Raw genomic sequence first — 23,037 nt, 5'->3', positions numbered from 1 at the left:
CTGTGAGCACACAGGGCAGGTGGGGATGAATGCAGGACAATGGTGATAAGAAGTAGCAACCAAGAGGAGCAAACGAGGCTTGTATGAGGCATTCCAGCAACTGGAAAATGTTCCTTTTAACTGCCAATGAAACAGAATGGAAAGAAGGCTGCGCTTCCTGATGGCTGTTTATCTTGCTGGATAGAATGATGGGGAAGTGTAAGGGGATCGGCACAAGGATGGGTTGAAAGTCCCTCCTTGTGGGTCAGACCTTGGGGGAGCACAAGGGCAGAGCTGCTGGTGGTTGTTTGGCCACTGACCCGCAGGAGTTAATGTTTACTGGGATGTGTGCAAGGCAAACAGTGAGTGGGGGGGGGGGGTTCTGAGGTGGGGGTTCTTGCAAGTTAAAAGCAATCCCAATGATGGAACCGGTCCCATAGACGGGGTTAGAGAACGGTGTGAGAAGGGGCAAAAGCTTGAGAATTGGGCCTGTGGACTTTGAGCAGGATGGGGGGGGGGGGGGTATTTGAGGCAGTGGGTGAGCTAATAACTGCTGTTGATAGCGTTAGGGTGAGTGAGCATGCAGTCACTGCCAGGATGAGCTGGGAATGTCCTGCAGGGCTTGGCCCAGGTGGGGCAGATGAATGGGAGGGGAATGCTTTGCAGGGAGCTGATGGGAAGGGCCTGCAGTATAGAGGGGGGAATGGGTGGCCAACCCATCTCAAGGTGTGGGAGATACAAAGTGCTGCTGCTGGGAGCTCTGCAGCAGCTGGGGGGGGTTGGAATGGTCATAAAGGGGGGGTTCTTAATGGTCATAGAATCACAGCATGGCTGGAATGGGCTGAGGTTGCTCCCAGCCCCCTCTCTTTGCCATGGGTTGGCTGCCCCCCCAGCTTGGGCTGCCCAGAGCTCATCCACAGCCTCGGGATGGGGCAGCCATCACCCCCCCCCCCAAAACCAGCCCCTGATCTACTTCTCCCCCATTAATGGCAGGACGATGAGGAACGGATTTAAAGCACGCGGCCCTTTAACGCGTGGCTTTCTCTCTCTCTTTAGGTCCTGGAAGGTTGTAATGAGGCAGACCCGGCTTAGAGCCCAGCTGGCTCCATCCCAAAGGTGCCCATCCCCCTCCATCCTCTCTCGCTCCCATCCCGCTTTCCCGCCAGGATGGAGGAGAGTGGGCGTGGTCACGGAACTAGATGGGCGGAGCTTAACCCGGTAACCACGCCCCCCTCCTTCCTGCTCTCACCGCGCATGCGCGCGCCGGGCGCGGCCCATTGTCGGGACGGGCTGACGTCGGGAAAAGGGGGAGGGGAAGTTGGTGGGGGGGGGGGGGGGGGGGGGAGGGGCCGGGAGGGGTGGGGGGGAGGCGGCGTGCGGCGGGCACCGGGCACCGCCACCGCCCCGCAAAGCACCGCCATGCCCGGCTCCATCTATCAACCCGACGGCGGCGAGTCTACTCGACCCCCCCCACGTTGTTTAGCTTTATTAAGCCCTCCTCCACCACCTCCACCACTTTCATCTACCGTCAATAGCACCGGGCAGGAACCGGAGACCGATCCGGAGAGGAAGGAGGGGCCGATTTCGACGCAGGACGAAGCTTTGAGATTCGCTTTGGATCAATTATCGTTATTGGGTTTGGAGGAAACAACCGAACCGGGGGGGGGAGGAGGAGGAGGAGGAGGAGGGGGTGGGGAGGCGGAACCGGAGCCCCCCGGGATCAGCCCGACTCTTCCCGGTACCTCCCCACCATCATCATCATCTTCATCATCATCATCATCATCATCCTCCGTCTTTGGTAACTTCTCACCTCATCATCATCATCAACTCCCTCCTCTTTTAACCGATCAGATGAATCTATACGGCAATAGGAAAAAAAGCGTCAATATGACCGAATGTGTTCCCGTACCAAGTTCCGAACACGTCGCTGAGATCGTGGGCCGGCAAGGTAATGTGTCCCTTATAGGGGTGGGGGGGGGGGCGAGGTCTATAGTAACAACCCCAGCTTGGGGGGGGGGGGGGGGGGGGTCCGAGGTGCCCGGAGACGCCGTTCGGCGTCTCCGGGCTCCTCGGACCCCCCTCCCCCCCCCCCTATAAGGAGCTTCAACCCCCCAACAGCATTTGGGTCAATTACATTCTTTGTCTCATTCCCCTCCCCCCCCCCCGTTTTAATTCCCCATCTAAAAGTTCAGCCCAGACTTTTTCCCCAAGTCCTTTATAACAAACCAACCCACCCCCCCCCAAATCCATCCCCTTCATTTCAATCCACGACCCCCCCTTAAAAATACAACTCCCTTTCAAACCAAGCCCATAAACACACATTGCTTTGTCCCAACCCCCCCCCCCCACCCCATTATCCCATACACCTCAACGAGGCAAAACATCCCCAATGAATTAAAAGCAGAAGGGGGCTGCTCCCCATAACCCCCCCCCCTTTAACACACACCCACCCCAGCTCTCCCCACACCGCACAGCCATCCCATTGACTCCTCCATCTCCATCCATCCCTCTTTGCTTGAGAGATTCGGGGGGGGAACGTTTGATTTTCTAAGGGAGAAGAAGGGGAGCTGGGCAGCCTCATTGTTCTCTTTGTTAGCCCGAGCCATGCTGTGATTAGCGTGGTGACATCATGCTCTGCGCTTCCCATTGGCCTACGTTGCTTCCCCCCATCAGCTTTTTCTCTCCCGACCGGCACCGGGACACCCAACTTTTTAACACCCCTTATCCCACACCATTGACCCGCTGTTGATACGACACCGCCGAGTCCAGGATGATGAGAGCTCATTAAGAGCAGCTGTACATCACATTGAACCCCCCCATGCCAGGACAGCATCCTGCTGTGCTCAGCATGGGGATGTGGTTCCGTGCTTCTATGGGGGTCTGTGGACCCCCCCGGTGTGTTGGGGCTCACATGGAGGATGCTCGTGCTGTGTCAGGAAGGGATGCATTGCCTGCTTGCCTTGCTGCATTGTCCTGAGCTCACCAATGGGGTCCTGGGCTTGCCAATAGGGTCCCAGGGTCACCAATGGGGTCCTGTGCTCACTGGTGGGATCTCAGGGTCACCAATGGGGTTCTGGGCTCATCGATGTGATCCCAGAGTCACCAATGTTGTCCTGTGCTCACCAATGGGATCCCAGTGCCACCATTGGGGTCCCAGGGTCACCAATGGGGTCCTGTGCTCGCCGATGGCTGCAGCCCCCATTGCTGAGCTGTCCCTATGATGTTCTCAGTGTGCACCTCATGTCCCCATCATGCGCAATGTGGGGACACTGGGCTGGGGCGGCGCTTTGGGGGCTCTGGCTTTGGGGTGAGGGGCTGCACGTCCCCATCCCATGCGGATCTGTTAGCTTTACTATGAGGTGTGTGTGCTGCTGGGCGGCACTTTGGGTTGGACTGTTGGACCCGTCCTCCTGTCCCTGCAGCCTGCATTGCCTTGTGAGTGCACAGCTGCAGCTCCGGCCCTGTCCGACCTGCACCGTCCCACTCGGGCTGATGCACGGCACAGGGTGTTGGCTGCAGTTGCTCCTGTTTCTCCCCCTTCTCTTTCATCTCCTCCAGACCTAAGTTAAACAGCTCGGGAAGCGAACCTTTGTTGCACGGAGGGGCATCTTTGCCTGTGTGACGTGAACCAAAGTCCCGGGCCCTTCTCCATGCCCACCCCATAATGTGGCCGGGCAGGATTACGTGGCTGTGCCTCCTCGTGCAAGCCTGGTCATGACTCGGTCCGTGGGAGGGATCGTCTGCTCCAAGTGCTGTGGGCACCGATGGTTTGGCTCTTTGCAACCAGCAGAAATAGGGCAGCTGGGTGTCCAGGTGATGGGAGCTGCGCTGGGGATGGAGAGATTGGGGCACAGGGGTGGGCACTGGGGTCCCTGCGTTGCAATGAGGGCAGGTGGAGCATCCTTAGGTGACCCTGCTCTGAGACCCCCGGGGTGAGCACAGAGGAGCCCCCCGGGTGGTGTGGATGTATCAGTTGGGTTCAGTGTGGGCTGCAGCTCCCCCCCATTTAGTTATAGAGTCTTTTTGGAGCTGCGGCAACGCTTTTAAAGCACCTTATTTATAGCCTCCTAGCGAAGTCTGGCACCTTGCTTTTTTCCCCTCATTCCTCATCATTACAGCTGCACGTTGGCCACCCCCAACAAACCAAACCCCAATGGGATGCAGGAGGGCTGGGGGGGGGACCCCACTCTATCCCAGCTCCCATGGCTGGGGTTGTGCTGTGTGGAATCGGGAAGGATGCGGCCATCTGGGCTGGAGGCGTGTTGGGACTGATTGAAAATAGCTCCTGCTGGTACAGAGCATTCCCCCCCCCCCCCCCCCTGCTGCTGGCTGTCAGTGGAACCACGTGTCGTGTGGTTTGGGTGCATCCCAGGTGGGATGTGGGGGCTTTGGGCACTTCCCAGAGCTGCCTGAGGATGGGATTCAATAGGGTTGGGACTCTGTGATGGGCCTCTTCTAGCATGGGGTTCCTTGGGGTTGTATGGATGTGCCATGGTGGCTCACTGTGTGCGGTGTATTTAACTGTGTCGCCAAACAGCAGCTCAAGGGGGTGGCTGAGATGCTGAGGGATCCAAGTTCTGCCTTGGCTCCATCCATCTGCTGTGTCCCCAGAGCTGATGGCACGAAGCTCTGTCAGCCCCAAACACGCTTGTGAACCCATCGAGGTCCCCATCCCTGCAGCACGTCGTGTCCTCAGAGCCTCCATCCCCAAATCACACCCCGGTGCTTTTAGCAGCTGGGCACTTCAGGCTCTGCTTCCCTTTGCTTGTGGCCTCTCCCCCAGTCAATGAGACACCACGTGGCTGTGAGTGCAGACCCACGTGTGAGTGCAAACCCCACGTGTGAGTGCAAACCCCACATGTGAGTGCAAACCCTACATGAGTGCAAACCCCACATGTGTTGCTTGCTGCTCCCTCCCCTGTTGTCCCCATTTGCAGCTCACAGAGCAGGGCAGTGCTGGATCCAGAAGGGATGGCAGCGTGGAGCTGACACTTAAATAAATGGGTCTTTGGTGGCTGCTGGTTCTGCCCGGCCCCAATGACTGGGCCGCTGCTTTCCCCGCCCCCTGCGCTGCCCCCCAGCCATAAATACACCTTCCAGTTGCTGTCCTAAATTAGGAAAAGCTCCGACAAACCATCTCCACCCACATTCTGTTTCCTTGGCACCGCAGCCTCTCGTGGCTTCACCAGGAGCAGTGCTGGGACTCGGGCATGACAAGGGTTTGCAGGAAGGGCTGAACCTGGATGGGAGTGGATCCGTAGCGCTGCATCCCAGCAGCTCGCTCTGTCTGGAGCTGCGTGCGGGGTCTGGGAGCTGTGTGAGGTTCTGCTGCCCCTGTCCCCCATTGGGTCCCCCTGGAGATACTGGGGGTCGTGCTGTAGCCCCAACTCAGGGCTCCCTTTTCTCTGCTGCTGGGAATTAAGAGCAGGAGGAGCTCTCCGTGCGCTTGCAGCTGCTGTTCTGTGTGCACTGCATTGCTCTCCCGGTGCCGTTCAGCTGTTTGGTGCTGTGGATGGGGATCAGCAGCAGCAGCAGCAGCAATCGCAGTGCACAGGGATGGGCTTCAGGCTCCCCCTCCTGCTCCCTCTGTCCGTGAGATCCAGCTTTGCTTTGGGTTTGCTGTGCAATGCAGTGTGCGCCGCAGAGTGGGCTGAGGGTGCGATCAGTGGGGCCGGGAGAGGCAGCAAACCCCATCTCAGCTGGCACCCAACTGCCTTGGTGCCCCCCCCCCAAGAAGAGATTGGGGACAGGTGAGGATGGGCCGCTGGTGCCACCCGGTTCCCCCATCCCTCTGCATCCATTCCTGCTGTGCTTGAGCCATTTCCTGGCTTAGGAGCTGGTGCGAGGTGTGAAGGAACCAAGAGCCTTGGCCAGGGGGGTTTGGGTTGCAGCTGCAGAACCAGGGCACCTGCTGGCTCCTATTGGATCCTGCTGGATACTTATAGTACACACTGAGTCCTGTTGGTTCTGGGTCCTGCTGGCTCTGCATCTCTCCCTCCAGGGCACTGTGTTCCACGAGGTTTTGGCCTTAGTACATCATCTCTTTGTCACTTTCCAGGTTGCAAAATCAAAGCCCTGCGTGCCAAGACAAACACATACATCAAGACGCCGGTGAGGGGCGAGGAACCCATCTTCATCGTCACCGGGAGGAAGGAGGACGTGGAAATGGCCAAGAGGGAGATCCTCTCAGCTGCTGAGCACTTCTCCATGATCCGAGCGACGCGCAACAAAGTGAACGGGCTGACGGGTGCCCTGCAGGGTCCCCCCAACCTGCCGGGTCAGACCACCATCCAGGTGAGGGTCCCGTACCGCGTGGTGGGGCTGGTGGTGGGCCCCAAGGGAGCCACCATCAAGCGCATCCAGCAGCAGACGCACACCTACATCGTGACGCCCAGCCGCGACAAGGAGCCCGTCTTCGAGGTGACGGGGATGCCCGAGAACGTGGACCGGGCCCGCGAGGAGATCGAGGCTCACATCACCATGCGGACGGGTTCCTTTGTGGACGTCAACGCCGACAACGACTTCCACACCAACGGCACCGACGTCTGCTTGGACCTGCAGGGCGGTTCTGCTGGTTTATGGGCCAAAGCCCCACATCCGTCCCGCCGACCCGCGGCCGCGCTGCGCAACGACAGCCTCAGCTCCCTGGGCAGCGCCTCCACCGAGTCCTTCTACAGCGGGCGGGTGGCAGATAACAGCCCTACCAGCCCTTATAGCACCGGAGGGGGATTCACCTTCAGCGATGCGCCGGCCCCGCTGGGCCCGGAGGAATGTGACTTCGGCTTCGACTTCTTGGCCTTGGACCTGACGACGCCGAGCGCCGCCGCTGCCATCTGGTCACCTTTTGAGCGTGCTGCCAACCCACTGCAAGCCTTCGGCGGCTCACAGAGACGCAACAGCGGCACGGCTACACCACGCCATTCACCCACCTTGCCCGACAGCTCCGGAGGGGCCTTGGAGCACCCCTTGGCGCGCCGCATCCAGAGCAACCCCGTCAACACCTTGTCCTGGTTGCCCACCCAGGGCTCGCTCTCCTCCTTCTCCACCAGCACAGGCTACTCCTCCTCCTCATCGCTGCCCGGCAGCGTCTCGGCCGCCTCGGGCTCACCCACCGACTCCAGCAGCTCCGACGGTCATCGTAAGAGCTCCCGTGAGTGCATGGTGTGCTTTGAGAGTGAGGTGATCGCCGCCCTGGTGCCCTGCGGCCACAACCTCTTCTGCATGGAGTGTGCCATGCGCATCTGCGGCAAGGCCGAGCCCGAGTGCCCCGCGTGCCACACACCGGCCACCCAAGCCATCCATATCTTCTCCTAGCCAATGCCAGCTTGATGCAGCCCGGCTCCCTTTCCCCTCCAACACAACTTTTTAAGGACTTGAAGAGGTTGAGGTCAACACAACCGTTGGGGTCAACGCAACCCTTGAGGTCAACGCGACCATTGGGGTCAATGCAACCGTTGGGGTCAATGCAACCCTTGAGATCAACGCAACCGTTGGGGTCAACGCAACCGTTGAGGTCAATGTGACCATTGGGGTCAATGCAACCCTTGAGATCAATGCGACCGTTGGGGTCAATGCAAACCGTTGGGGTCAATGCAACCGTTGGCTTCAATGCAACCGTTGGCTTCAAGGCAACCGTTGGCATCAACGCGACTGTCGGCGTCAACCCTTTGTATTGAAAGGATCGGACTGGGAGCTCAGGGCTGGGGATGGAGACACTGTTTCTCCATCTGGATCGAAGCCGGAGTGGGGCAGGATTGATGAGGGGAGGGAAGAAGGGGGCAGAGCAAAAAGGGGTTGGGAGGGTCAGGGGAGGAAAAAGGGGGCAGACGAAGACGACGAGGATGAGAGATGCAGAAGCGCAGTGAGGAGCAGAAACAGAAGCGCAGTGAGGAGCAGAACCCAATGTTTACAGAATAGCTTTAACTCTTAGCCCGGCTGTGACAGGCTGGGGGAAGAGAGGAAGCCCAGCTGTTGTTCAACAGTCCTTTCCAAATAACAGTATTCAGTTTGCAAAGTTAAATAAACAGAAAGAAAAGGGTCCCGGTTGCACTTTTTATTTTCAAAGGACACGCAAAAAAAAAAAAGGGGTCGTCTTTTTTTTTCTTTTTGGTTTCTATTTTTTTAAATTCTATTATTATTATTATATAAATTTTTTTGTTGTCGGTTTCCATCATCCCTTTTATTTTTGTTTTTTTTTGTACGTAGTTCTTAATTATTATGATAATAATTATTTTTGTTCGGATGATTCGGTTCTATAAATAGTACATCGATCTATTTTTGTTGTCGTTGGGTTTTTTTGGTAACGCAGGGTCTTGGATTCTTCTATTTTTCTTTTGCCAATGTGAAAACTTGCCCATCCAGCATTAGGAGGGTTAAGGGGGGGATTGGGGGGGGCAAAAAGGGGGGGGGTAGCATTGAAACACATTGAGAAGCAGAAAGGCAGGATTCAGTATCTCCTATTGGTTCTATATTGGTTTATGTTCAAAGCGAAGGGGGAGGGTTGGGAAGAAGGAGGTTGGGGGGGGGGGAGGTGGTTTTGTTGTTATTTGGTCGTTCTAGTTTTGATTTTTTTTACCTCTTTTTTTTCTGTATATGTAGGGAATTTCTAGGAGAAAAAAAACAACGAAAAATAAGGAAAAAAAAAATAATAAATATGTACTTTATTGAATAAATTTTAAAGACTAAAAAAAATATATTTTATTTTAAAGTAAAAAAAAAAAACAAACAAAAAAACACACAAAAAAAACAAATAATGGACCTTTAGACCTTTAAACCTTACCTGGCTAAAGTACTGATTATATATTTGCTGAGCTGACTTGACGGTGATGAAAATTGTATCAAGAGTTTTATTTTTTGACTTCAAAGCCTTCTTAATAAAGACTTTTTACTATATATATATATATATATATATATACCAAACCCTTGTTGCTGCCTCTGCTGACTGGGTGCCTTTGGGGGATGGTGGGTTTGGGGACATGGTTGGGGGGGGGAGAAATGGGTTTGTGTGGGTGTGGGGTTATGGGTGACAGCCCTTATCAGTGGGGAGGGGGGTGTTGGTGAGCCTGGTTTGCTCCCCCAGGGGTCGCCATCCTCTGCCTTGACCCCCCTTTATGGGCTGTTGAGAGACAATCATGGCACCCAATGAATGGGCCATAGGGATGAATGGGAACCCATGGCACCCAATGAATGGGCCATAGGGATGAATGGGAACCCATGGGACCCAATGAATGGGAACCCATGGGACCCAATGAATGGGAACCCATGGGACCCAATGAATGGGAACCCATGGGACCCAATGAATGGGCCGTAGGGATGAATGGGAACCCATGGGGCCCAATGAATGGGCCGTAGGGATGAATGGGAACCCACGGGACCCAATGAATGGGCCGTAGGGATGAATGGGAACCCATGGGACCCAATGAATGGGCCATAGGGATGAATGGGAACCCATGGGACCCAATGGATGAGCCATAGGGATGAATGGGAACCCATGGGACCCAATGAATGGGCCATAGGGATGAATGGGAACCCATGGCACCCAATGAATGGGCCATAGGATGAATGGGAACCCATGGGACCCAACGAATGGGCCATAGGGATGAATGGGAAACCCATGGGACCCAATGAATGGGCCATAGGGATGAATGGGAACCCATGGGACCCAATGAATGGGCCATAGGGATGAATGGGAACCCATGGCACCCAATGAATGGGCCATAGGGATGAATGGGCCATAGGGAAGGCAGGGGTACCCAGAGGCCTGCAGAGGCCAACAGGCCTTCACCCGTGGCTGGTGGAAAAACCCTCTTTTAATGGTTTTGAACCCATATCACGAGGCTTTTTGCCTTAAAACAAAGGCGTTCTGTCGTTATGGGATGCTTTAAGTGACGCTTTAAGGCCCTGCTGCCCTCCGGCCTCGGATATTCACCGCCTTCCATTGGGGATCAAGGAGCCACTTCCGCGTTCACGCGCGCATGCGTGGTACCCTGCGGAGGACCGAAGGCCATAGAGATTGGATGACTGGCCGCACAGAGCGGTCGGAGCGCAAGGAAACGGCTTTTGCCGCTTCGCGCGCATGCGCGGTGCGAGCAGGAGGCCTCATTACCATAGACACGACACGACTGGCGGCGTAGAGCGGTCAGAGCGGAGAGACGCCATGTTTGCGCTTCCGCGCGCATGCGCAGCACGACCACGTGGCCACCCATTGCCCACCCCACAGGTCCTTTAAGCTGCTCCAGGTCCTGGCAGCTCAATGGGAGCAGCCGGGACTTTCAATGCGGCACCGCGCGAGGCCACGGCTCCTCCGTCCCCATCTCCATTCAATCCCTTGGAGGCTCATTTTGCTGCTTTTCAAATGAGGTTTTTAATTAAATAAATAAGGGCGGGGGGGGGGGGGGGGGGGGGGGCTTGGAGGCAGCGTCACTTCACAGTGTAGGGTGGGAAGGGGGTGATGGGGGGGGGGGTAAAGGAGCACTGGGAGCAGCTCCGAGTGAATGTGCTTTGTAAGAAGAAAGGAAAACCCCCGTTACAAACCAAACCTCCCCATCCTTTTCCAGCCCCCTCCATTACAGCACCGCCTTCTTCCTCCTGTTGTAAGACCCCCCCATGCGAATCTGTAAACACTGAACCATATAAATAAGAGACATTTCTGCCCCCCCCCCCCCCCCATCAAACAAACCAAAGAGAAAAGAAAAAGCCTTAAAAACTAAAAACCTTCTCGGCTGATGGAGAAGCCAAGGCCCGGCCTGACCCTCCAAAGGAGGGAGCTGCTCTCTCCCTTCCCCCCCCCCCCCCTCCTTCCATCCAAGGAGCTTCCTCTCATCAACCCCAGGAAGGGGGGAATCACAGCCTGGGAAGTTCCCACTCTGCAGCTGCTATTTGGATTCACTTTCCATTTCCAGCAGCTGTTTTGCAGCCAACCACCTCTGTTTTCCCATATCTGGTTTGCAGAGCGATGCCGGGTCACAGGAGGGTTGTGTCAGGATGGTGGCTGGGACTGAAACAACCCCCTGCTGGCACAAGGGGAACAGGTCTGAGGCTCGGAAGGTGAGAGCCGATGGTCTGATCCTAAGCCATCCCTTGAAGCTGGCTGCCGCTGTCTCCGTGCTCCTCACCGTGCCAGGTAAAAGGAGGATCCAGGCTTAATAGTTTTAAGTCATCTTCCATATCCACCAGCACAAGTGCAGGATCACAGCCCGAAGGCTTCTACCAAAACAAGCAGAACAATCTTAACCCAAAACCCCTTCTCAAACACAGGAAAAATGCCTGGAGGAAAGGGAACATCCACAGCGGAGCCCTGCCTAGCAAATCAACAGACAGCATTCCCTGCATGGAACAAGGGAATGAGAACCATGAGTGGATTTAAACCGGGGACAAACCCTACACCTGGCACACGTCTGTGACACCAATCAGCCCCTACAGCTCCCTGCACAGCAGCCAACCACCTCCTGCCCACCCCATCACCTCCTTTGTGCTAACGGCAGTACAGACATCCCTTTCTCTCCTTTATGAGAGCTTGGGGGGGTGATATTTGAGAACAGAGGTGGTTGAAAAGGGAAAGGAACGCCGGGTGCTCTCCTGCTGGGTCTCAGTGCTACCATTGGTGCCCTACACTGGGTGCCCCCAAGGGCTGAGGTGCACATTGTGTGCTCAAAGTGGCAGTGAGGATGGCTGGTGCTGCTGTGGGCCATTCTCTTTGATGCCAGCAAGGGCTGAAAGCTGTTGCTCTCCCAGGATGCACACACATCCCTGCACCAGGGTGGTGGGATCAGAGCTGCTGGCAGCTGCCCTGTGTTGGCACCTCCTGCTTCTCCATATTCACCTTCACAACTCTATCTCCAGCCACTGTCCAAAGCGAGATTCAACCCAGAGACAAGCATTCCCTTCTTCTGCAAAGGAAGATGGGAAAGGCTTAAGCATGCAGCATACTAACACAGCATCCATTTCCAAGCCCTGAAGCTTTGGCCAGGGGACTGGAAGAGGTTGCACCATTGCACCTGGGGGCAAAGAGAAACGCACATTGCAGGAGCTTTGAGAACAGCACTGTGTGCAGCACCACCACCCACAGCTCAGAGCACAGGAAAGGGGAGCAGGGAGGGTGGCTTCTATTGCAATGCACTACGTGTGGGTGAACAGCCAGGACTCCTCACCTTCCTTTGGCATCACCACGCTCACCTCTGCTGGTGAACAGCCCTCCAGCCCAAGCAGGCTGTGCTCCATGCTGATTTCCTAAGCTCTCGGACCTCCAGGCTGCACCCTCAGTCCCAGCCCTGAAGTGCCTGTGATACATCCCTGTTTTCAAGACATCTCGGACTGTCCCACTGGGGCCAGAGGGCACTTCCCCTATACTGAGGGCAGGGATTTTCCCCAGCAGCCTGGCATTACCTGGGGTAACACACGGTCAACGAAATGGGGGGGGAGGGGAGGAGGAAAGGTCATCAGCCTCCCCCCTCACTCAAGCCAGCCACCAGCTTTGCATGATTGTGTCAGAACACGCTGGAGAAGAAATGTGTTTGGTTTCACTGTAGCCTTGGATCAAGGAGGATGGAAAGACGGATTCTGACCAAGAGCTCCAAACTGTCCCTACAGAACAGTGGAAGTTCCAGGATTTGACTCAGTCAGGTCCAAGTCCTTGTTGGGTCCGTGACAGGTTTGTGACCGAAGATTCTCACTGTGACAAAGGCTCTGACCGAGCCACAGGTGCTGAGCAGGTCTGATGAGCAGTCAGGAAACTATTTACATCTCCGATGCCAATGAGGCCAAAATCCGTGACCGATAAGGACACTTGAGCAGGGGCCACCACTGCCTCTGGGTCTCTGCCCAAATCCACAGGGCCAGCAATTAAAGGCAAACCCTCATTAATGTCTGCAGGGAGAGCGAAATCCATGGTTATCGTCTCACCGGAGCTTTGTAACGTCTCCTGCTTTTCTGCCAGTCCTTGTCCTGCTGGTGGCAAAGCAAAGAGCCCCGTGTCCGAGGGGGTGACAGTATGACGTGTGCAGGAAGCAGAGATGGTGCCTGAGGAGGTCTCCTCCGTGGGGTCAAAGGAACAATTGGTCTCTGAAGGAGTGCTGCACTCGTAGCCCTGTCCCGATTCACTCATGCTGCCCAGGCTGCAGGCTGTGCTCTCCACGCTCAGGGGCTCTGCATGTGGCAAAGGAGGGAAATGTAAGAGAAATGGACAGAGAAAGACGTGCACCTTTACGTGCACCATACCCTGAGAGCACACTGCCACGATACAGGGAAAAGAGCAACTACTGGATAATGGCAAAAGGAGAAAGGCAAAAGGAGGGCCCAGCTGCTGAGTGATGGAGAGGACGAGAACTCTTCTCCCATGGTAGACAGAAGGGAAGGAAGTTACCTGTGCTCTCAATTGCTAGCTGGTCTTGGCCAAAGTGAGAATCCAGGCAGCTGGTGGCAGAGGGGATGGGTGGGGAGCTCCGAGAGCGGCTGGCGTTTTCCACCTCACCCCCATCCAAATCGTTGTCAGTGTAATCCCTGTGGGGAAAGGCAGACAGCACTGTGACCACCCACAAAGCAGAGGGACGTAGGCAGGGAAGACTCAGATCCAAACCCACCAACAAAGAAAGCAAAAGGGCTGGAAAGGCCTCACAAAAAGGAATCTCCATCACTTCAGTCTGCAGAACCCAGTTTAGGTTCTGGCACGGAGGCAATCGCAGTTAAATCAGGTGGATTCCACTTAAATATTTTGTTTTGACCTTTTAAGGCATTCCAGCTTCAAGCTTTTAGAAAAGCATTTGCTGTAATTAACACAGATTTCAATTTGCCTCGAAGGGGAACATCTGGGTAATAAATTAATTCACCTCCAAAACATCCAAAATTGAGCACGTAGAAAAATCCTATTCCTTAAATTTCATCCATCTGAATTACTCCCTGAGATCAGCCCTGAGCCCCTGGCCTTAACCTCTCTCATGAATGCATTTATATGATGAAAGAAAGCAATATTGTCTGGCATAAATCAGCCCAGATCCAAGCACATAATTGCTTCAGCATCCCTTCCCACACCAACAGTGGGTCAGGCTCTGAGAACGGGCTACGTGCTCCCACCCCGAAAACCCTTTACACAGTCTTTACAGTGGAGGTGTTTTGCAGCAGGGACCTTCACAATGTTACTAATTTTAGTGTGAGAATATTCCACGCACGTGGCTCCAGGTTGGAGGACGTACTTCTTCCTTCCTAAACGAGTCTGCTGAGTGAAGTAGTCGTAGCGCTCTGACTTCTTCCACATGTAATAATACTCCACACATTCACCCACTGACCGGGTGCGGACCTGAGGGGGAAACATCACAGTCAGCACCCGGATGTGTCTCATGGAGCGAGGGCTATTCACCCATCTTGAGCAGAACAAAAAAGTCAAGTGCATGGTGGTGATATATATTGCTACGGACACATCTACACTGCAGAACAGAAGCAGATACTGAGATTTCCAAGGTGGTAATCAGCCAGAGAAGGAACTCCCCATGGTGCACAATTGTTCTTGCAGACCCCAGTGTGGGCTCACACACAGTACATTCATGCAGGGCTTTCCTGCACCTCCAGTAGCACACTTAACATCGAGAGAGCAAACCTGCATCCATTTTCACTGGCCAGAGTCAACATGCCCACAATGAATCAGCAGCAGAACTGGACTCTCTGGTTCTGCCAACTCCCAGCACAGCAGCATATGTCCTGGGGCCCAGTTCTCCCTACAACAGCATCTTTCGTTCTAGAGGACCCCAGGGGACTTTACAAAACATCCACATGCTCAACTCACTCATTCACAGAAGGTACTGCAAGGGCTGAGAGTTTGGAAAGAACTTTTTGAGACTTCCAGAAAGGGCTAATCAGTAATTAACTGACATCACTCATGCAGGCCAGTGTTGTTTGTGACTTCTCCCACCTGGAAAATAAGGCAGAGCAGGGCAGTGAACAGCCCATCACCTGCTAGCATGAGTCAACACAAAGCCTGGGGTTGGAACTCAGCAGTCCTGAACTTCCTTCATTAGCCAAGGCTCAAAATACACCTCTCTCATTCCCTCTGTCTTAGCGTGACGGAAGGGTGAGCATCCTTACCTTGTTTGCCTGGATAAGATGGAAGTTTTTCCCATGGACCCTGAAGCCATGTTCAAAATTTCTACATTCTTCTTCACTCCAGGCACAAAGTTCATCTAGAGGGGGGAAAAAAAAGAGGATTTGGGGAAAAAAATACAGAATCCAGGAAGAATTCTATGCACCTTGACTTCTGGGGTAGGATCCAGACAGGGGGTTCTCACCTCTGATAACCTTCACATTGAACCGTAACCTCCTTAATGCCTCTTCTGCATTGAAGTTGCATTTCACCAGCTCGTACAAAGCCTAGGGCACAAATGAAAGTGGCTGACAGCGTGTATGAGGGAAACAGACCAGAAGCAGAAGCTCCTTACGACTCACATCTGTCTCCTAACACTTATTTTTCCCCATTTTGGCAAAATGGGTCCAAAATGGTCCCCAGTCATTTTGCCATTAGCCCCCAGTTTGGCCACCAGCATGGATTATTCTATTTCTCATTTTCATAGCACTGGGTTACAAACCCTAGGACTGAGAAGCTGCAGCAGCTCTAGAGATTACTGCCGTGCTTCTGTGTTTCTACAGATACTGGTCTTGCTGTGAGAATCTAACCTGGTTAGCTCAGGGCAAACACAACCGCTCTGAAGTCTCTCCAGAAGTTTCACCTTCTGTTGGCTTAAAAGAAAAAGACACAGGATGTACAGAGGGCAGATCCAAAATGATGGTCATGCTGCAAACTCTGCCTCCGAGATTGAGCAAAGGCAGGACGAAGAGCCTCCTCCTAAGACTGCATCTGAGGGGCAATCTCACTTATCCGGGAAGCAGGAGGAGAGGATCACAGGAGGCCCCGTTCTCTTTTAAGTGAGCCTTGCTCAGGATCTCCAAAGGAATGTTGCACCATTATGACAGAATTTTATCTTGACGGTATCTCTGCCTACAAGGCTTTACCTGTTCGTTGTCTTTCACCATCTCTCCTTCTGGCAGGCTGCTGTTAGACAGCTCGTCCCACCGCCGCTTCACAGCACGGTATAGGAACTCTTCAACCTCTCTTTCAGGTAGGATGTTTGGGTCCCAAAGCAGCTGATCTTCATTTTCATAGGCTAACAGAAAAAGCATTGAAATAAGCTTATCAGAGAATCCTATTGTTTTTGAGAAACAATCAGCTAGCACCCTTCATGTTTCACCTGTTCACCTACTAGAAGCAAAGGCACTGACTCCTGCCACGTAAAAATCAGGTCAGAGGAAGCACTGACAGAGCACAAAAAAAATCCCTGTGTGGATCTACTGTCAGTTTCCTCTCATTTCATGCTGATGCAAACATACTGACTGCATGGAACAGGCACTCAATCTGTGGTCTTCAGTACAGAAGGCTGAGAGCACTTTTTTCTCCCCTTTAACTAAGTTGCTTCTAGTCTGCTAGGTGAAAAGAACCAGTGAGGAAGTGAGTCATTTCTAAAGAGGTGCTTCTCTGTTAGTTATCTTCTTCAGAAACTCAACATGCTGCTGCTAGCAATGCACTACTTAAGAGACAGTCTGCACCTCAGCATGTCTGCAGAGCAAATTAGGAACTGTCAGCTCCAGGGAGCATGGAATGGAAGCAACTTTTGCCACTTCAGGAAGATGCCAGGGAAGAATACATCACAGCATCTTGCTTTGGCTACAGATGAGCTCCTCTCCTCCTAACCTGTCATGCCAAGCCAGTTTTCATGGAGCTTCTGTAGTTCTTTCTATTACAAGCCAAATCCAAGAGAGCTAATTTAAAGCTAGCTTGGGTATAGCTGTAATTTTTGGTGTTAATACTGAGAGATGCCAAGCTGAGAGATAGAAAATAGATTTAGTGATCCAGAGTCCATCAAATCCCCAGGTCAGCAGCCCTGCACCCAAACAAGACACACCAAGGAAGCTGCCTTACCTTTTTCACTGTGCCTGTTTAAGTGGAGGATGGGAACGGTGGCTTGGAACTGAGGTCCAATACTGATGTCCTGAAATACCAGCACAGAGAGTTGGGTAAATGGAACAGGCTGCATGTGGGCACTGAGTTTACTTCATTATTTAAGGACTGTGACACCACAAGGCCAGGGTACATCTGCAGTCCCCAGTGTCACTATAACTTCTAGGGAACCCTGACTACTTTATAGGGTAACTAGAAAGATTTACAACTAGACAGAGCGTATTTTAGGGACCTCAGGCATTTACACTGTTCCAATGTTAGATATACAGCAAATAGCTGAGGATGGAGATAAAAGATGTGCTAAAGGTCTCCTGCAACCTTCATAGCCAGGATGAATTTGGAATCCGCTCCTCTCTTTGATAAGATGGTTCCCCCTCCAACAAAGCCCACTGGGAATACTGCCCAGCAATTCCCTTTTATAGGGCTACAGAGTGCACTTTCGACTCTGGATGTACTTCAGTCACTTACCTTCTTACACTCACTAGATGGCATGGAATCCTCCTCTGATTCCTCAGCCATGGAGGAAGCACATGGAGATGAACAGGGCTCTTTGTCTTCATCAGCAAGGAAGTTGTTTGCTTTGTGGAAAAGGGAAAGATTTGTTGTTATGAAATGATTTATTTCTACCGCTCCACGTTTCCTCTCCTTCCCTTTATTTTCTGTCTTAAAGTCACTTTCAGGGCGGTCCTCGGTGACAACTTACCCCTGTTTCCACTCTTTTTAATAAGAGAATGTGCACAGTTGCCACGTGGGTGATGTCAACCAACATTTTGTAAGGCAGCAGAAGGAATAAGATCACTTCACACTGAGCCTCTCATGCACTCTGGCTCCATTCCTATTCTGATATTTAGCAACTGCCACAATATATCAAGCCACTATTGCTACTGAATTTATCGACTCGCAGGGATGTCAGACCCAGCACTGATCTTATAGACTGTAATTGCAACAGGTAACAAAATATTTCTCACTTTCTCAGTGTTATGAATTGGGGCTAAACACAGCTCCCTCCTGATCTCAAGTGCCCACCTACACCCTATCATATCCAGCTGATGCCAGGTGACCCCACCAGCACACAGGTTTATTCACAGCCCCCAGAAGGAAATGTGGGAAAATTTATAGCAGGGAATTCAATGACAAAGTAAAGAAATAATTCCCTGCTTTACCCTGCAGGTCACAGTGAAGTAGAAAACAACCATTTAGAAATTAGCAACACGTACAGCCAGGCTGGTTTGGGAATAGGTCTGATGCATCGTGGGACGTGACCGATGGAGTCAGATCATCAGCTGAAGACTGTGTCTCCTCTTCTTCCCCCGACAGCAAATCCTTTGCTATTTGTTCCTTTTAACAACAAGAACAACATGAAAAATAGTTTAGATTTAAAAAAATTACACGAAAGCAAGAAGGGGGGTGGGGAGGGAGGTCTAAAGGAAAGCATTTCTGCCCCAGGGTGGCTGCATCCACAGCTCTCCTCACCCTCCCACAGCCACAGCTTCAAAGACAGATTCTCCCTCGTGCTCCCCATCACCCCCAGATGATTCTCCCTTGAAGCTCTCCTCTAAGTGTTCAGAGAAGAGTGGATTCCTAAGGAAGCCAGAGATACATTAGCTAGCACTGAAGGAAGATCCAACCTTCCCCATCTATTCACAGACTCACCTCATGAGCCAAGAACTGTTACCAAAGTTCCACACAGAATTCAATACAGAATTGTGACAGTGTTCTATTTAAAAGTCAACTTTCTTCCAGCCTCCTCCATACTCTGTATGTTCATTCACACTTCTGCACCTGGTGTTTCTCACTGGGGCACCAGAACCAGGAAGACCCCTTCCTTTAGCATAACCCAAACTCACTCTGCAAAGAGCTACCAGACACATGGAGCTCTAAGGCAGCACAGCACACACCCAAACCGACAGCTGCTCTTACCTTATCCAGAGTCATATCAGGGAGATTTGGAGGAATGTCATTGCTCTCGCTGTCCTGCTCTGAAATGGGATCGGATGCCTCATAGCCATAAAGTGCAAGCAGCTCCTCAAATGGCATTTCACTGCTCTGAGCGAGAGGAGGACAAAGCTTCATCAGGCATGGAACAATCACCGAGAACAACAGCAGCTGCAGTGAACACAGAGATATGCAGAGGCAGTCATGGCAGCTCTGCTCTTCTGGGGGGCTCTGAGTGCCTTGGGTGATGCTGCACAAGGAAGGGGGTATGGCCTTCCAGGACACTACAACCTGTTTAGTCTCAAAGGTAGGGACAAGACAGGAATTTTCACCCCAAACTAATACAGTCAAAGGTATTTTTAAAATATATTTAAAATATATTTCTACTAGGTTCCATGCTGGTGAAGAGATGCCAAACACAGCATACAGCAAGCAAGACATTCCCACAAAGACCTTTGGTATCGGTACTGTCAAAGAAAACAAGAAAATCCATCAGGGTAATTTCCTTTCCCCTCCCTTGCTGCCTTTACCTGAGAGGCACTGAAACTCTTCTCCAGCTCTTCTAAAGACTTCTGTTTCTCCTGAGCATCATCTTCTTCTTCCCTTTCTTCCCGTACGCCATAGTTCTGCGAAAGGATCTCTGCTAGGTTCAGTCGGTGATCAGCTGAGCCCATTGACACAACTGCAGGGATTAAAAGAAGTTGGACACCAGCACCACCCTGAACCCAACCTTCTGATGCAGCAAAACTTGACATGACCCATTCTTGTGTGTATACGTGCAGCCACAATAAGCCAGAGGAAGAGATTAGGTAGAAAAGAGTGAGAAAGGATGGGAACAACTAAACCAAGTCCTTCTGTGAACACTGCATTGCAAAGCCTGGCTCCCTAAATATTCATATCCCATGACTGTTTCCCAAGTATTTATGTTCCTCTCTTGGCTAGATTCTCTGGTGTCATACAACTGAATGCACACTGCAGCTTTTCCCTCATGTTTAGGATTATATTGGGAGAACAGCAAATGGACATTTGTAAGAGCTTTGGCATCATTAAGACAAGCATCACTGGAATCAACCAACAGGTTCAAAAGATGTTGGAAGGAGAAGGGGAGGAAACAGACAGACTGACCCCAGGAGCATCCTGGAATCCACTGGAAATCAGACCAACAAACAGAAGGATAAACAATTGCTACCTGCTGCGCTCTGAAGGCTGGGCTCTCCAGGACATAGGCTGTGGGCTGGGTATGGTACCACCCTCGGGCTCTGCCTGCCCACCGAGGCCTTAAAGGAAAGAGAAAGATACGGCTGAGACATCTCTTAAGAATGTAACACACCTGCAGCCTCTTAACCCCACCAGTAAATGCAATCAGTTTCATTTCAGAGCAGAAGTTGATAAGAATCCACACAGGGTAGCACTGGAAATTGAGCTGTTGAAGAAAAGCTCTTTGGTGCATTGAGCAGCTCTGCCATGGCTTTGCTCTTTGGGTTCTGCACCTTCCTCTCAGTCTCTAAGTGCATGTGGTGGGGTTTCCATTTTACAAGCAGGTAATTAAGCAATGCCTTTGAGCTGAGAGCATCTGATGGCAGAAGGAAGTCAGAGCACCAGTACAACACAGTCATTGCCAACACCTCGTTGTGATCCACTTTGTCAGCCAGGGCATCCAGGCTGCATTCATCATCCCCAGGGTCTGATCATTAGCAACAGGGTAACCCCACTGGAGACCACCCCGGCTGCTGGCAGAGCACACCGTGAAGAAAAGGCATTTATGGGCTAATGGAAGGAAAGAGTTCAGACAAGCTCCATTGGTTGTGCTGGGAAATGGATTCATAACTCAGGAAGGTTCAATGTCTCTTTGCTGGTCCTTGCTGGGATGGGACTGAGCACAAAACCCGCTTGGATAAATCCATCCAAACAAATAAACCCAGGCTGGTGAGAATGAGAAGGGTGTGAGCTACACTCCCTTTTGCCTCGAGTGATCTGCAAAGCTCTCTGGTCCTGCGACAATGATCCATATATTGACTGTGCCTCCTTCACACGGGGATCAATACGGAACCGTACGCAAAGGATTCTGAAGACTGAAAGCAGCAGCAGAAGGGCTGGCTTGAAAAGGCGTCAGAACACTTCAGGGACGATGAGCTCTTGGATTAAAGATCAGATGCTACAACAAAGAGCAACAGTCAATATGGCAGGATGACAACCCAGGAACTAATCACAGGTTTATGTCCCCAAAGCACTAAGGCAGCATTAGGGTGAGTGGGAAGTGCTATAAGCTGGAGGTCACCATGAAATGACTGGCACTGCTGTGTTTGGACTGAGAAAGGAAGAAACAAGAGCCCAGTTGAGGTACCAGTGGTGTCATCTACTGCTGGTGGCAGCTTTGTCCCCCTGGGAGATGGCAGCAGTGACCTCCATTCACCTCCACAGTGAACCACGGAGTTGGAAAATGGCTTCTCCATCCATTGGTCACTTGGGAAAAGAAAAGCTATTCCCAGCAGCAGGTTTCCTTCCATTACTCTCTGCTTCTCAGGCACAATCATAGAATCACTGAACGGCTTGGGTTGGAAGGGACCTCAAAGATCATCCAGTTCCAACCCCTTGCCTTTCCCAACAGTTACACAGACCCATTATCCAATCTCTTCTATGTATTTCTGGATGTTTCCAGCACTCCATTCTGTGTTCTGGACTCAAGTTTTTTGAGCACGTCGGACCAAGCAAGAGTCAAGTCTTAACAAACACAGAGGAAGGGCACAGATAAAGCCATTTTCCATTGCAGCACCGACTACGATCGGCCAGAGACAGAAAGTCCCTCAAGCTGAAGCAACTCTTGCAAGAAAGCGAGGAAAAAGAGAGAATGTTTCTCCATCTATCATCATTATTTTAATAACTAAAGTGATTTCCGAACTCTGTGAGAGTCAACTTGGATTTGCTTTCTGCAAAGCCCAATGGTAGGCAGAGCAAAGCGGTACGGGTAGGAATGCATTTGTGTTGTATCCTATGCATCTTAAAGAGCAAAACAACCACAAAGGATAAGACTTCTTAGTCTTAGGATAAGACTTCTAGACAGGTCACCTCCTGCACTGCCCAGACTTCGTGTTCTGGTGATGCCATTGGGGAAACTCCGTGCTCTGACCTCATCCACGAGGCACTGTGCAAAGGGATGCGTTGGCCAACATCACACCAAAGCAGCAGCATCAAGAGGAACGCAGCACTCTGATGGTCCAAAGGCCGCAATGAAGACGGAGCTGTTCTGGGTGGGTCAGGCAGAGGAGTGCTGTGATGTCCCAGCGGTGAGGCCTGCTGCTCTGATAGAAGCTGCTGCTCCACGACAAACCATGGCCATCGCAGAGCTCCCATTGCAGAGCTCCCATTGCAGAGCTCCCATTGCAGAGCTCCCATCATAGAGCTCCCACCATCGAGCTCCCATCACTCCCACGTGCTGCGCTCACCTCGAGGCCCCGCAGTGTGAGGGCAGCACCGGGAGATGTCAGAAGGCCGCAGAGTGATGGGGACAACAACAGCAGCACCAGACGAGGCCGCGGGGGTCCCAGCCCAGCACCACCATGGAACCCCCCCCCCCCCCCACTGCCCCCTTCCCACCGTTCTGCTTCCAAACCCCCCCGGGACCCACCAGACCCAACTCTTGGACTCCTCCCCTCGCTCCGTTCCCCATCCCGTTCCCAGGCCCGGTCCCGCTGCTCCCAGAGCCCCTCCACCACTCAGGCCTTCTCCCCAAACCCAACCGGGCCCGAGGCCCAGCAAGTCCCGGCCCGGAGTCGGCCCCGCTCCCCGGCTCCCATCCACGGACGCTCCATCCCACAGGGGTCCAACCCGGCCCGGAAGCGATGCTGAAGACACGCTCCCATCCCAGGCCCGGCCCGACGCGACCCCACCGGCTCCGCACTCACCTCCGCCATGGCCGGGCGCGAGCGGCGGCGGAGGTTGAGGAGGGATGGGGGGGGGGGAGAGAGAGGGGCCCGGATGCGGCTGTGGCCTCTGATTGGCTGAGGAGCCACGAGGGCGGGGGGAGCGGCGGAGGCGCGGCGGGGCGGGCGGACGGCGAGCGGCGGGGGGGTCAGAGGTCAGGAGGCGGGGTTTCAAGGAGCGCGGGCTGAACCCGGTTCCGGTTCATC

At 52.9% G+C, this 23,037-nt stretch overlaps 2 protein-coding genes across 7 annotated transcripts; one reads left to right on the top strand and one right to left on the bottom strand.

The window, feature by feature from the left end:
• The first annotated feature begins 1,327 nt into the window (after positions 1-1,327).
• Positions 1,328-8,261, top strand: MEX3D (mex-3 RNA binding family member D). Of its 2 annotated transcripts, XM_072357672.1 has the most exons (3): positions 1,680-1,717; positions 1,831-1,927; positions 6,038-8,261. In XM_072357672.1, exons 2-3 carry the CDS (start codon positions 1,831-1,833, stop codon positions 7,291-7,293), a joined length of 1,353 nt encoding a protein of 450 aa, XP_072213773.1. In that variant the 5' UTR covers positions 1,680-1,717; the 3' UTR covers positions 7,294-8,261. The 2 variants fall into 2 exon arrangements, with proteins under 2 accessions (XP_072213772.1, XP_072213773.1); XM_072357671.1 differs by having other exon boundaries at positions 1,328-1,927.
• Positions 8,262-11,115: 2,854 nt separating this feature from the next.
• On the bottom strand, positions 11,116-22,896 carry MIER2 (MIER family member 2). 5 transcript variants are annotated; one of them, XM_072357678.1, is made up of 13 exons: positions 22,813-22,896; positions 20,100-20,187; positions 19,441-19,592; positions 18,896-19,021; positions 18,193-18,313; positions 17,444-17,553; positions 16,937-17,006; positions 15,973-16,124; positions 15,252-15,333; positions 15,052-15,146; positions 14,142-14,269; positions 13,340-13,476; positions 11,116-13,122 (listed from the first exon to the last, which is right to left on the bottom strand). In XM_072357678.1, exons 1-13 carry the CDS (start codon positions 22,819-22,821, stop codon positions 12,647-12,649), a joined length of 1,746 nt encoding a protein of 581 aa, XP_072213779.1. In that variant the 5' UTR covers positions 22,822-22,896; the 3' UTR covers positions 11,116-12,646. The 5 variants fall into 5 exon arrangements, with proteins under 5 accessions (XP_072213779.1, XP_072213776.1, XP_072213781.1 ...); XM_072357675.1 differs by having other exon boundaries at positions 11,124-13,122; positions 18,896-19,081; positions 22,813-22,863; XM_072357680.1 differs by having other exon boundaries at positions 11,124-13,122; positions 18,896-19,016; positions 22,813-22,831.
• Positions 22,897-23,037: the final 141 nt, after the last annotated feature.

Source organism: Excalfactoria chinensis, chromosome 26 (assembly GCF_039878825.1).
Source record: "Excalfactoria chinensis isolate bCotChi1 chromosome 26, bCotChi1.hap2, whole genome shotgun sequence".
Classification (NCBI taxonomy): Eukaryota; Metazoa; Chordata; class Aves; order Galliformes; family Phasianidae; genus Excalfactoria; species Excalfactoria chinensis.
Note: the sequence above shows the minus strand (reverse complement) of the source record. Positions and strands in the feature narration are given on the sequence as shown.